The sequence below is a fragment of the Xenopus tropicalis genome, chromosome 1 (assembly GCF_000004195.4).
Source record: "Xenopus tropicalis strain Nigerian chromosome 1, UCB_Xtro_10.0, whole genome shotgun sequence".
Classification (NCBI taxonomy): Eukaryota; Metazoa; Chordata; class Amphibia; order Anura; family Pipidae; genus Xenopus; species Xenopus tropicalis.
The window spans coordinates 5,189,862-5,203,731 of record NC_030677.2 but is presented as its reverse complement, the minus strand read 5'-3'; the positions used below and the strand labels follow the sequence as shown (position 1 = coordinate 5,203,731).

General features: G+C 42.0%; 1 protein-coding gene across 1 annotated transcript; it reads right to left on the bottom strand.

Moving 5' to 3' along the window:
* Nucleotides 1-4,856: 4,856 nt before the first annotated feature.
* LOC100490903 (vomeronasal type-2 receptor 26) lies at nt 4,857-13,636 on the bottom strand. Its single transcript, XM_031895070.1, has 3 exons — nt 13,212-13,636; nt 6,599-6,722; nt 4,857-6,183 (listed from the first exon to the last, which is right to left on the bottom strand). The coding sequence occupies exon 3, from the start codon at nt 6,179-6,181 to the stop codon at nt 5,276-5,278; it is 906 nt and encodes a 301-aa protein (XP_031750930.1). The 5' UTR covers nt 6,182-6,183; nt 6,599-6,722; nt 13,212-13,636; the 3' UTR covers nt 4,857-5,275.
* Between the last annotated feature and the right edge of the window lie 234 nt (nt 13,637-13,870).

Below are 13,870 nucleotides of genomic sequence, written 5' to 3'. Positions count from 1 at the left end.
GACGTTGCTTCTATTCTTTGAATAAACATGCAGGGGCTAAGCCCCGCTTGCATCATACTCATTGTGCCGGTCGAGTTCTGTTATAGGTCACACTAGGGGGCTGATTTACTAAGACACGAATTCGAATCCGAATTGGAAAAATTCCGATTGGAAAACGAACATTTTGCGACTTTTTCGTATTTTTTGCAATTTTTTCGGCACCTTTACGACTTTTCGGAAATTATTGCGACTTTTTTGTTACCAATACGATTTGGCGAAAAAACGCGAGTTTTTCGTAGCCATTACGACTTGCACGAAAAAACGCGAGTTTTTTGTAGCCATTACGAAAGTTTTTCGTAGCGTTAAAACTTGCGCAAAAAGTCGCGCCTTTTTCGTAGCGTTAAAACTTAAAAGGCGCAACGTTTCGTGCAAGTTTTAACTCTACGAAAAAATCGTGACTTTTCGCGCAAGTTTTAACGCTACAAAAAAATCGCCAGATTTTGCGCAACTTTCGGAATGGCTACGAAAAACTTGCGTTTTTTCGCAAAAATCGTATTGGTAACGAAAAAGTCGCGATAATATCCGAAAAAAATCACAAAATACCGATCATTACGAAAAAAACGCAATCGGACGCATTTGGCCCGTTCATGGGTTAGTAAATGTGCCCCTAGGTGTGACAGATAATTAGGGCTAGCTAGTAAGCAGCTTCTGGCTCCGACAAGGATCATATAGGGATTATAATCCAGGGTGTACTGTTGCCCAGAGTAGGGTTTCTAATGTACAGGCTCAGAGTAGATAGTGAATTGTCTGGGTTCCACCGGGGCAAAGTATAACCTGAAAGCAAGGAGTAGTTAATTGTTGTCCTGCAGGGATAAAGTCACATCAGAAAGAGTCTCTTATTGGGTAAGGTTGAATGTAGCTTGTGGTTTTACAAGGACCCAATTTACCATAAGCTTACACTGGCAATAATAGTAAAATATTGCATGGTTTGCAAGCAAAACCATTTTTCTCATCATTCTGCCTTCAAAGTCCCAGTGTCATATTACATAGTATTTTTTTAAATGACCATAAATGTTCCTTTCAGTATCTACAGTAGGGATGCACCGAATCCAGAACTCGGCCAAAATTCAGGATTTTTTGGCAGGATTCGGATCTGGCCCAATCCAAGTGCCTGGTCGAACCGAATCCAAATTCTTAAAAGCACATGACTTTTGGTCACACGAACATGGAAGCGTGCACTTCTATTTAACCCTTCAGTTGCCAAATTTGTATATGCAAATTAGTATTTGGTTTGATATTTGCCTGAAGGATAAGGCTGAAGGATCAGGGGTTTGGCTGAACCCAAAAATAGTGGATTTGGTGCATTACTAATCTACACACAGATTACCTATCTCAGATTACCTTCTGGGTGTTCTTACTTACTATTCTGCTTCTATACCGGTTTCTTTTGCTTTTCAAATGATTTCCTTCCGTATTTAAACTGCCAAGTTCTAGGAAGGAGCTAATTACTTCTTCAGTACATATTGATACATATTGAGAGAAACTGTTCCCTTTCACTTCACTAAAAAAATTAGCAAAAATGTTCAAAATGTATTGAAGTTCTGTACTGCGCAACTTTTTTTGGAGTCTGTGGGTTGAACCTGATGAAAAATGTTGCTCATCGCTACAAACATCAAGAGGAAACACTCACTCAATATTTGACAGCATCAATACGGTTGATGAATGGGGCTTTTGCTGAACATTCTATTTTCCTGTTGTTCAATAAAACATATGGCTCAGAGTACAGACGAGCTGAAGCCTTTTTAGAGGATTATCTGTGCATGGATCATCTAACTATCTTCCAAGAACCAAACATGGAGTTGCTTCAATTTCCCTGTTTCTCCTATTTATCTTAAAAAAAGAAATCAATCTTTCCATGAGTAAAACTACAGGTAAAATGTATGCTCAGCCCAAGCCCCGTGTATTGCACTTATGCTGAACAATGAGCTATACTGCCCCATTCATTGGCATCAGTAGTGCAGTTATAGAGGAGCCAGAGACAAGTAATCACTGATTGGTCAGCAAAACTTATATTAACACTGGATTCTTGTAAGTGGAATGTTGCTATTTTACTGTTAGTGAGGGGTGTTTTACTCTAACAGGAAAGGAACACTATCTCTGAGATTTGGCCTTTGCCATAGGTGGCACCTGTCCAACACAAACAAGGGACATTTCTATCTCATGTATATTGTGTACAACATATAAGGGATAATTTTCAAAATAAAACACGTGTGTCAAAAGGATAAGGATTAGAGCATGAACTGACAGTGTTCTCTTCTCAAGATATTTGTGCCCAATCATGTTCCTTAGTGACCAAGGCCAAGCTTGATAGCACCCATGTAGCCTATCACAGTTATAATTCCAGAATGGCCTTCAGCCATGTTCTAGAAATAATTTCAGGGCACACATCCCAGCTCGTATCCATGGACCCAACAATGTTGCTTTGATCAAATAGGAAACTAATGGCATCAGCATGGACCAACTTGAGGACAGTTAACCCAAAAAACTGCTATTTACACATCATTTGTTAAATGAGCCCTATAATGAGGTGGATCAGAGGATCTAATCATGTTTTCTGGTTTATGGAGCTGTTTCCAACAAATGCTATATTCATTCTACAGTATCTATAGTTCCTCAAACCAATGGCATAAGCCGGCTACACTCGTGGGCAGGTCACCTGATCAGGCTGACAAATGAATTTAATTGATCCTAAGCCATCAGTTGGGGGTAAGATACCAGCAGACACCTTACAACCAGTTTAATTAAAATCCAGTTACATTTTTATTTCTTTGGAGCATTGAAGTGAAAAGAAACAACTTAATTCAACTCTATATAGATTTAGGCTTATATTAGATTTAGAACATTGCACACAGAGACAGTTATGGACATTATCTGTAGGGAGCACTCACAAGGGGGCACTGGGTTTTAGAAGAATGTGTTTATTTGCAAAAGAACTATCAATGGGCAGTGAGTATAAGGGCACATATAAATACCCTCTGTCAGAGAGCATTAGCTTGAGAACACATTATATGGGGATACAGCTACGTAAACAGAGGGAAATGATACATTGTGCATGGATTCCTACCAGAGAGCTCTTATCTAATCAGCTGAAGGTGATACTCTGCTTGGCAGCTGTATGGGTAACTCCTTGCAGTACTGAGCTGAGTGGGTCAGACTCACCGTGCTACAGTCACATCACCAAGCCTGAGTATGAATACAAATACAGTCAGGATGGAGATATCATCATTGGAGGAGTGTTCACTGTGAAAAATAAAAAGAAATATGTTTCTAATGGGCCTATAAGATATTTACCCCTCTGCACAGTGTGAGTGATTTTGCCTTTATTCCACAAAAACATGAAGGGGCTAACTAAAGATTTTTATTTTATTTGTTTTTTTTTTTTTTTACTTTTAAAGTTATATGGGCTTCTTTATTAAAGGCAGCAGGCAAAATATAGCACTTTAATGTGTTCAAGTTTCTGCCCATTATTGTCTCTGCGAGCAATGTTCTGTATAGAGTTGGATATTTCTTTTTTCTTAAATGTTCCAAAGAAATAAAAATGTAACTAGATTTTAATTAAATTGATTGAAAGATAACCCAGCCATGGACAAGTCAGATCTGCCCATGAGTGCAGCCAACTTGTGCCATTGGTTTAAATAACTATAGGAATTTTAGACTGATATATGATTTGTTGGTGTAGCCCACTTTATAAATGGTTGTGGCACTACCTGCTGATATGTCACTTTACTTGGCGCTACAGGAGTCCTGAGCCCCCGCTTACTATGGGGGTTTACAGGGATTTCTCCCTTTAATGGCGTGCCTCCACCCAGGGATGGTCTTGTGGAACTGTAATCCACCCCCTGGGAAATGATCAAAATGCTATGCCCCTTCTGGGACCCACATACTCCTGGTGTAATGTACCCCACCCTGGGGTTATTCCTTACCAGCTGGGTAGTGGTCCTCTGGGCTTGATAGATCTCACAACACAGTAGTATAAGTGAATCAAATGCATATCATTCATACACATTGCAGGGCATATCTCCATACTTCTCATTGAGAACCTTTTCCGGTTGGACTACCCCACGGTACTCACGCTCATGTGCTCCCCTCTAGGTGCTCTCCCCGGAACTCTCAGCAAAGACACTCTCTCATAGAGTTCTCCCTGGTACTCACGCTAGGATGTTACACCACAGGGACCCACACCGGTACTCTCGCTAGGCACCCTCAGATCCGGCCTCCTGGACTAGTGGTGAACTGTTCCACCTACCTAGCCACTTAGTGCCCTGCACTCCAGCAGATGTAACGCTGGGGGGTCTTAACCCCACTACCACTCCTGGAGGGGCAATATCCACCCATTCTAACTTGGTGTCCTACATGGCACTCCTGGAGTGTCCTATTACTTGAAACTACTATCTATTAACTGTGCCAGGAGTGCACACTACCTGAGCAGCCCCTGGGCTAAAATGTCTGACAGCACATGGCTGCATCCCTTTATATATCCCAGCACCCCATCTAGTGGTTGCTGGTGAGAAATGCAGGGGAAACTCCCTTTCAGCAGAAAAACACCTAGGACCACCTTTAGGTGTCCAATTCCCTAAGGCCATCCTAGGGGCCCCAAATCTTGGGGATCCCTACATTGGAAACATGGTTAGATCCTCTGATCCATCTGATGATGGTTTGTTCTGCTGTACAGAGCTGTGTGTACAAGTAGCACCATATAAATAATAATACCCATAGTTACATACATATTTACAGCCTGACAATCTGTGACAGAATACAAGAAAGAAGCAGAGTTGCTTGTAGCATTTGTAGGAAGAGAGAATAATATATTTTCTTTCTTTAATCACATCAGGCCCAGAGGGCACCTCCAATTTTATTAGAAAAGATGAAAAAGATGTTTTTTTGCCAAATGTAACAAAGCATTGATTTATAAGAAAACAATTCCCATAACAGCAAATTACTAATTACCTGCCCCTACTGCCAGTGCAGGAGCACTAAGGGGAGCAAATTCATATCCCTTAGGGCTCATTCTCAAGCACTTGCAGTCGGACCATATCTGCCCTCTGTACAACAGCCCACATTAAATACCCAGGGGCAGGGAGAGAGTGGGAGCAACTTAGCCTTGTATTTATCCCCTGCCATAGAGCCGGCCATAAGGAAATAGCTCCATAGCTTGGTACAACCACTGGCGCTCCCTAACCCGGAGGGTGGGTGGGACAGGGGGACAGTATTTGTACCCTGTATAATAAATTAGCTTTTATGTATTACATTTTCCCAACAAATATTGTTTTGAGTTCATCTCTTGTTTGAATAAAATAATGTAACATTTGGGTAGGAATATACAGAAGAGAAGGCCACAGGATGAAGAGATGATGGCAAATATTTCCACTGCCACCATGTATTTGCCTTTGGTGCTCAGACAGGCCGGGATCATTGTGATCCAAACACTGCAGAAGAGCAGCATGCTGAAAGTGATGTACTTGGCCTCATTAAAACTGTCCGGTAAGCTCCGAGCCAAGAAAGCTACAATGAAGCTCACAGATGCCAACAGTCCCATGTAGGAGAGGACAATATAGAAGGCAACTACTGAGCCCTCATTGCACTGAATGATGATTTTTCTAGGTTCAGAATGTGTGTTGTGCTCCACATAAGGGGGTGCAATAACCAACCAGATAACACTAATCAGAAACTGAATTAATGAAAGATTAAAAACAAGCCCATTTGCCAGTTTTACCCCAACCCATTTTCTCCAGGGACTCCCAGGCTTGGTGGCTTTGAATGCAATGGAAACCATGAGAGTCTTGGCCAGGACACAAGACACAGCTATGGAGAAGGTGATCCCAAAGGAGGTTTGCCGGAGCATGCAGGTTATATCCACAGGGCGACCGAGGAACAGAAACACAGAGAGGAAACTCAGCTTGATGGAGACAAGGAGGAGGAAGCTCAGAGTGTGATTATTGGCTCTCACTACTGGGGTGTCTCGGAATGAAATAAAGATTCCCAGTATAACTGCTGCTATTATAAAAAGGATTACAGATGAGATAATAGAGATTAGAGTTAGGGGATCATCAGCATAGGAAAGAAATTCTATTTGTTTCTCAATACACAGGGTCTTCTCCTGATTTGGCCACTCATTGTCTTCACATTTGTAACAATTTTCCATATCTGTAACAAAAGTGAAAGAATATTATTTCTATCACATGTATATGATAATATCAGTTGTGTAACAATTTTGCACCCCATACAAAATTTTGCCCAGACCCCGAATATGCATCCTACAACCACTATTGTTGTTATAGTATGAGTGGAACAGTGAGAGTAGGAAAGAGATGGAAAGCGACAGTAAGTGATACAAGCAGAGCACAGGGTGGGGGTGGGAACAAGGGAAAAGATATTTGGGGAGGAAGGGCAGTGGGAGGGGAGAAAGGGCAGTGGGAGGGGAGGAAATGGAAAAAGTAGATATTAAGTTAAATAATTACAGTGGAAGAGTGTGTAACTGAATATGCAACAGAAGGAAAGAGTTAAACATCCTACTGCTGCTATTATTATTATTATTATTATTATTATTATGACTCAGTACCTGTTCTATTAGAGATCTCCCCATGGGAGCAGGGCACACAGGCATAGCAGCAGGGAGCCAATGATTTCCCTGGTATTTTTCTGGAGCCAGGAGGGCAGTTTGCAGAACACTGGGATTTCACAGTCTGTAAAGAAGAATTGAAAATGCACTAGTGCTATTACTTATAGCAACCAATCAGAGCTTTTATTTCACTTTGTAATGTGCATGATTATTGCAGGGTCGCTGCGCTAGTGCAACTTAGTACCTGTGTTAGTAAATCTGCCTCGTTAGGTTTAGGGAAGATTTTCACTTAGTTTAATATAAAATGGAAATTAAAGTCCCAAAAATCATGTGGATTTTTAAAAAAAAATCATTAAAATTTCCCTGGATATTAATATAATATAGTACAACTAAATTAAAAAAAATAATAGTAATATCCAGACTAGAATAAGTAACTGGTAAAATGATAGAAGTCACAAAAGAGTTTAAATAAAATCTCGGCATCCGTCATGAGAAGAACTAGGAAAATGCAGCCGTGCAGTTATCATTAGCAACTAACCAATAATATGTTTTAGTCAGAATACCAAGTTACAAACCAAAAGTGATTGGCTGCAAAAAGTAACTGCCCCGGTGCAATTTAGCAAATGTACTAAATAGGAACGTGGATCAGTTTCTGGGCAACCGAGGCCTCACAACTCATTGCAAAGAGCAGCATTGGCTGATATAATAGAAGCGTGTATGTGTATGTGTAGGGACCCATAGGGTTAAGCTCCCTATGGCTTTACTTCCCTACCTTTCCTTATCTGTACTGTTATAGGGTAGAGCCCTCTACACTCAGGTTACAGTTATTAAGCTATCCTTAATAGGTTTAGCCCAGGTTGACCACTCCCCCTGCAGACTATATAGTGTCTTGCAAGGAGGAGTGTCTTCCTCTTTTGGCTGCATGCTGTGTCCTAGGCAGAGCTCCAACTGAGCCTGGACCAGACACAGGCCCAGAAGCCATTTTGTACCCTAGGGGACCTTATACCCTAGTGATAAGTTGGGGACAGGGCCCCGTGAATGAGAATAAGCCAGCACAGTCAGTCTTATTTAATAGCACCCTCTAGGAGGGGTGAGCAAAGTCAGCTTAGCTAGAAAGGGCAGCTATTTAGCCCCATCAAAGGAGTGTTAAGGGTTTAGCCTACCCCGGCTCTGTTTGCCTTTTTAAGGGACCAGTAGACATAGGATTCAGGCAGGTGCTGTGCCCCTGGACCACCGACTACTGGAGTATTCTCTTATCGTAAGGGTATTCATCTCAGGTATCCAGCTAATACTCTGCATCTTCCTCAAGTGGGGTTATACTGTTCCTCCATGGTCACTTCATCTATACCTACTGTGACTGTGAGTATAATACCCTGTGTACACTACTATATCTATCTTGCTGGACAATAAATCTGTATTATAGTTTACCATAAAGAATCCTCTGGCGTCCATCTTTTACTATTTGCACCACACACCTAAACTAGTTGTAGTTCAACTACACCCTCACTCCATTATTTATCTCCCACATAGCGGAGGCCCACTCCTAAGTATTAAGGTCACATGTAACACATGCTCTCCATTGTACTACTAGCCTGGATTTGCCTTAAATTAGTCAAATAGGTGTTACATATGTTTATAAGGACTGGGTCAGGGCTGTGTAGTTTATGTAAGACCCTGAAGTTGGATGAGGTTGGGGCATTTAGGGGGCAATTAATTCAATATAAGTAGAGAGGTGTTACCCTTAATATACTGTAGGTATGTGCTAATATGTTTAATATTCTGCATTCAAACCTCACTGCCTGTATAATGTCTTTATGTTCAGAATTGTCATTTTATTCCATTAAATAGAAATATTAGAATGGTGAGGGGCGAGTGGGAATAGAAAGAAATGGAAATTCTCATTCCTACCTGATTCTTCTTCCAGATTATTTCTTGGATGTTGATTTGAATTTTGGGTTGGGATTCTGACAGCACAATTATTCCAACAAAGTTTCTATAAATACCCAAATCATGGAAATAACACCAGTTTATGATCCAATATTCCCTGAGAATGTCTCTGAACTCCTTATAATGAGTTTCTGTTCCCCAGGGATCACTGAAGTGCAGATTTCTCATATAGCGGTGTAACTGCATAATGAATACAATATAAAGGGGATGTAAACCAACCATAACACTGTCCCACTGCGCCCCCTAGTTTTGTTATAGAAGTTGCCAAAAAACATTATTATAGAAGCAAGAAAATTCACCAATGTGAATTCAACAGATCAAAAACTTAATTATAAATGTAAAAGAATTGACCAATGAGAATGCTGATTCCCTGTGTCAGGCCCCTTGCTGGTACCTTACATATAGAGATAATGATGGCATTTTCCCGTCATTATATGGCACAGGAATCAGACATGGGGATAAAGGGACAGACTTGTTCAGTGCTGGGAAACTGTGCTTATTGCTCCCAACTCCAATTGCAGGAACAGAGAACAGGGGGCCGGATTTACTCACATCAGCTGGGATTCTCATTGGAGGATTCTTTTGCATTTCAATGCTGCCAATGCGGGCCCTAGAGAGCTGGGAAAGTTTTATTGTGCAATATTGCTTTAAGAATACAACCCTGATGTTGCTGGACTACAGCTCCCAGCATGCCTCACTATTCATTATATGTTACATTATTCTGGGATTTGTAGTCCGACAACAGCTGAGTAACGTTTGGTTGAGCCGCGCTGTGCAGCAGGGTTTCCCCTTTAATGAATGGGATGTGATAATAACATTTGGGGGCCCATTTACTAAACAATTTTGAGATACATTCGTATTTTTTCTAATTTTTTCTAATTATAGAACATTTGTGTATACGAAAATTTCGTTAAAATTCCATGAGTTTTTAATGGTTTTCGGTACATTTTTTCGGACATTGTGCAAAGAATACATCCCAAACCAAGTGACAACCCCACTGTGGGGAGTAGAAACAAATACCTGGAATAAACCTGTGAACTCTGTATCTGCCCAGGAATCTGTACTGAAATAAAACAGGAATGAGCGGTGGGAATAGCCAGAGAAAGGACTAGAAATCTGTATCTGCCCAGGAATCTGAACTGAAATGAAAGAGGAATGAGTCGTGGGAATAGCCAGAGAAAGGACTAGAACTCTGTATCTGCCCAGGAATCTGGACTGAAATAAAAGAGGAATGAGCCATGGGAATAGCCAGAGAAAGGACTAGAACTCTGTATCTGCCCAGGAATCTGGACTGAAATGAAAGAGGAATGAGTCGTGGGAATAGCCAGAGAAAGGACTAGAACTCTGTATCTGCCCAGGAATCTGGACTGAAATAAAAGAGGAATGAGCCGTGGGAATAGCCAGAGAAAGGACTAGAACTCTGTATCTGCCCAGGAATCTGGACTGAAATGAAAGAGGAATGAGTCGTGGGAATAGCCAGAGAAAGGACTAGAACTCTGTATCTGCCCAGGAATCTGGACTGAAATAAAAGAGGAATGAGCCATGGGAATACCCAGAGAAAGGACTAGAACTCTGTATCTGCCCAGGAATCTGGACTGAAATAAAAGAGGAATGAGCCATGGGAATAACCAAAGAAAGGACTAGAACTCTGTATCTGCCCAGGACTCTGTACTGAAATGAAAGAGGAATGGACGGTGGGAATAGCCAGAGAAAGGACTAGAACTCTGGATCTGGACTGAAATAAAAAAGGAATGAGCCATGGGAATAGCCAGAGAAAGGACTAGAACTCTGTATCTGCCCAGGAATCTGGACTGAAATGTAAGAGGAATGGACGGTGGGAATAGCCAGAGAAAGGACTAGAACTCTGTATCTGCCCAGGAATCTGGACTAAAATAAAAGAGGAATAAGCCATGGGAATAGCCAGAGAAAGGATCAGAACTCTGTATCTGCCCAGGAATCTGGACTGAAATAAAAGAGGAATGAGCCGTGGGAATAGCCAGAGAAAGGACTAGAACTCTGTATCTGCCCAGGAATCTGGACTGAAAGAAAAGAGGAATGGATGGTGGGAATAGCCAGAGAAAGGACTAGAACTCTGTATCTGCCCAGGAATCTGGACTGGACCAAACATAAAGTGAAGGCCCAGAAATGTAAAGATTAAATCTAGGTAAGGGGGAAATAGAGTTAGAGTTATCCACCTATTGATTTAAAGGGAAACTGCCCCATACTAACAGTATTTATTTCAAAATATTAAATTCACACAAATCACTAAATAAAAATATCCAATAAATTCTATATACAGGAGAATATCACAATAAGCAGAAATTCATTTAATACAAAGAAGGGAAACAGATAGTATCTACAGATAATTTACCCTTGAATTACCAATTAATAAATTTTCTTCCCCCGACAGAAGTCAATTTGTTTAAAAATGGAATTCATTAATCTGACCCATATTTACAACCTCAAAAAGGATATTCCATAAAAAAGTTAAAAAATTCCCAATACCCCCAGTTAGTAGGCAAAAAGGGCAGAGCCTGAGAGCACCATGTAGATATTAGCTCCCTAATTGGCTTATTCGCATAGAAAATGCAATGTAGAGCAGCTGACAATAAAAATCACGGCTATACAACCGAATAGAGAGCACTCGGTAACTAAATTAGACCGATATAACCTCTAGCAGGTAATGAGAATGCAGATGGGCATAAGAGTATATTGGTCGCTGCGTATTTATACAGAATATGCCAATATAACCGACCTATACCCTCCACACAATCACAGGCACACAATAAAGGGATTAGCCCTAGGTGGGCTTAAAAACAGACACAAACCCCTCCTTGTCCCGGCCGGGAACTTACTTGGGATCAAGCTAAGAGAGGCACTCTGGCTGCCAGAAGCGGCGTGAACGCCGTTCCCTTCCTTCCGGTGACGTCACCAGTAAGTGCCGAGTCCGTCAATACGGGTCCTCTCTTGTGCCAGTTACAAAGTCGATGCGTTTTGCGCTCTGCGCTTCCTCATGGACTACCAAGTCCCTTCCGGGGGAGGTTAGTCCCTAGGGACTTGGTAGTCCATGAGGAAACGCAGATAAGGTTTATATTTACCATACTAACAGTATCACAGTGCTTAAGCCCATAGGCCACTTAGCCCATGGGTCTGTTCCATAGCCTTAGCCTGCTGATGGTCCAAGCACCCTTCTAAGATTCTAAATGTGACAGTTGTTAATATGTGGCCTCTGAGCCTAACTGGCTCCCCTATGTACCTGACCAAGGATACTGGACAGGCGTATCCTACTGTCTACCCCAACAGCAAGGCCTGAAAATGATGCACCAGTCATGGCCATAGTTGTCTATACAGATTACTATATCTCTAGTCACATATACAAAAAGTTATTTAAACCAATGCACCCACTGAATACTGGACTAAGAAATGGTGGTCAGTGTTCAGAGCAAGGGAATGTTAATTATTGACTATACAGAGCCCTATTGTTCAGGCTTCTATTATAATGCCCTGCCATATGGATAACCAAGGCAACCTACAAGGCATTGTGAGCCATGTTCCTCTGAGCCTCTCCTTGTTCCTAGAGGTATTTGCCGGATCAGAAGCCCTGGCAACTTAAAGAGTGATAAACTAACATTTATAACACTTACCCCAGAAGCACAGCAGTAATGGGAATCCTCCTACAGCCAGTCTTGGGAACAACCAGCACCTAACAGGTCTGAAAACCATATACATAACTGGAAAATAACCCATCACTGACTCCTGTTTCTACAGTAAGGCTATAGCTCAGTTTAGTCACATAAACACATATACATAATTTGAAATGCCGTTACATGCCAGTGCGTATGTAGTGTGTAATACCTGTCTGTGTACCTGTCTGCACCCCGAGTGTTACCCTTAGCCCCTACACAGTATAGCAGTGCGTATGTAATGTGTAATACCTGTCTGCCCCCGAGTGTTACCCTTAGCCCCTACACAGTATAGCAGTGCGTATGTAGTGTGTAATACCTGCCTGCACCCCGAGTGTTACCCTTAGCACCTACACAGTATAGCAGTGCGTATGTAGTGTGTAATACCTGTCTGCACCCCGAGTGTTACCCTTAGCCCCTACACAGTATAGCAGTGCATATGTAGTGTGTAATACCTGTCTGTATGTTACCCATACTTACCTGGAGGCTGCATAAGCTAATATGACCCAGAACTGAATAATCATCAGCATACATGGAATATTACCCATGAGAACCACTGAGATGTTTTAACATATACATTCAGTATAGCTGTTCCAATAATCTGGCCTATTAAGATTCTGCTACAGAGCCAAGTGCTATGCTGCCCATTGCAGGCTGGCACATATCCCTATGTACCCACTGGTGGAACCAGGTACATATACATATTGCAGACACCAGTTCCCCAGCCCAACTCTGTATGAGAAGCAGTATGGAAGGAACTAACAGCAACTTGAGGCATCAGAACATAAGTGTAACCCAGAGACCCTCACCTCATACTCCTGGGGCTTCATCCTAACAGGAAGGAAGGAAAGGGGGAGGGGAACTACCTACCCCATTACCTACAGCTGAATACAGCCCTGCCCAGTAATTACCTGCAACTGGTGTCTGCACTAACAAGCATTGCATTTGCACCACTCACAGAACGGACAAACTTGCAAACTTACCAATTTGCTCCAAGTGTTGAGACTCTGGAAACCAAGCTTGTATCCTGAGCATTACCGATGTGACCAAGTCTGATGCTTGGCTAACTGCCACCTCCCTCTCCCATTTTTAAAAATGAAGAGTATAGGGGTCACACACACCACTGCCACCGGATGCTTCATAAGCAGGCCCAGTAGGGCACACAGATGGGGGGACAAGCAGCCTGGGAGAGCACATGGATCAGGGACAAACAAGTGATACCTGCCATAGCCCCACCGTGCCCTCCTGATCCCACAGCCCAGACATAAAGGACTCCAAAAAAAATGAGGTAATGTGCTTGTGGGGGATAAAAGATCTCAATAACCAAAACCCCCCAGTCTCTGCAATGCTTTCAGGCAGCCCTAATGCTTCCCCAAGGCTAAAAAGAAAAAATTGCTTCCAATGGGAGCAAAACAAAAAGTGAGGCAGAAGGACAAAAAAGACACTAGAGAGGGGGTAGGGTTGGGCTTTAAAAGCTTTTGGGGAGGGGCCTTCTGATGGGAGCAGAGGGGAGGGGCTATCCCAGTAAGTGCTGACATGGAGTGGCCAGGGAAAGGTTTTTGTGCCGTTAACAAACTTTTCAGCTAGGACATTTTTAGAATGCAATTGCAATATTCTCATACGAATGATAAAAACATTGTCG

What these genes read in the sequence shown, in the direction of transcription:
- LOC100490903 (XM_031895070.1), bottom strand. Translation starts at nt 6,181, where the DNA reads ATGGAAAATTGTTACAAATGTGAAGACAATGAGTGGCCAAATCAGGAG.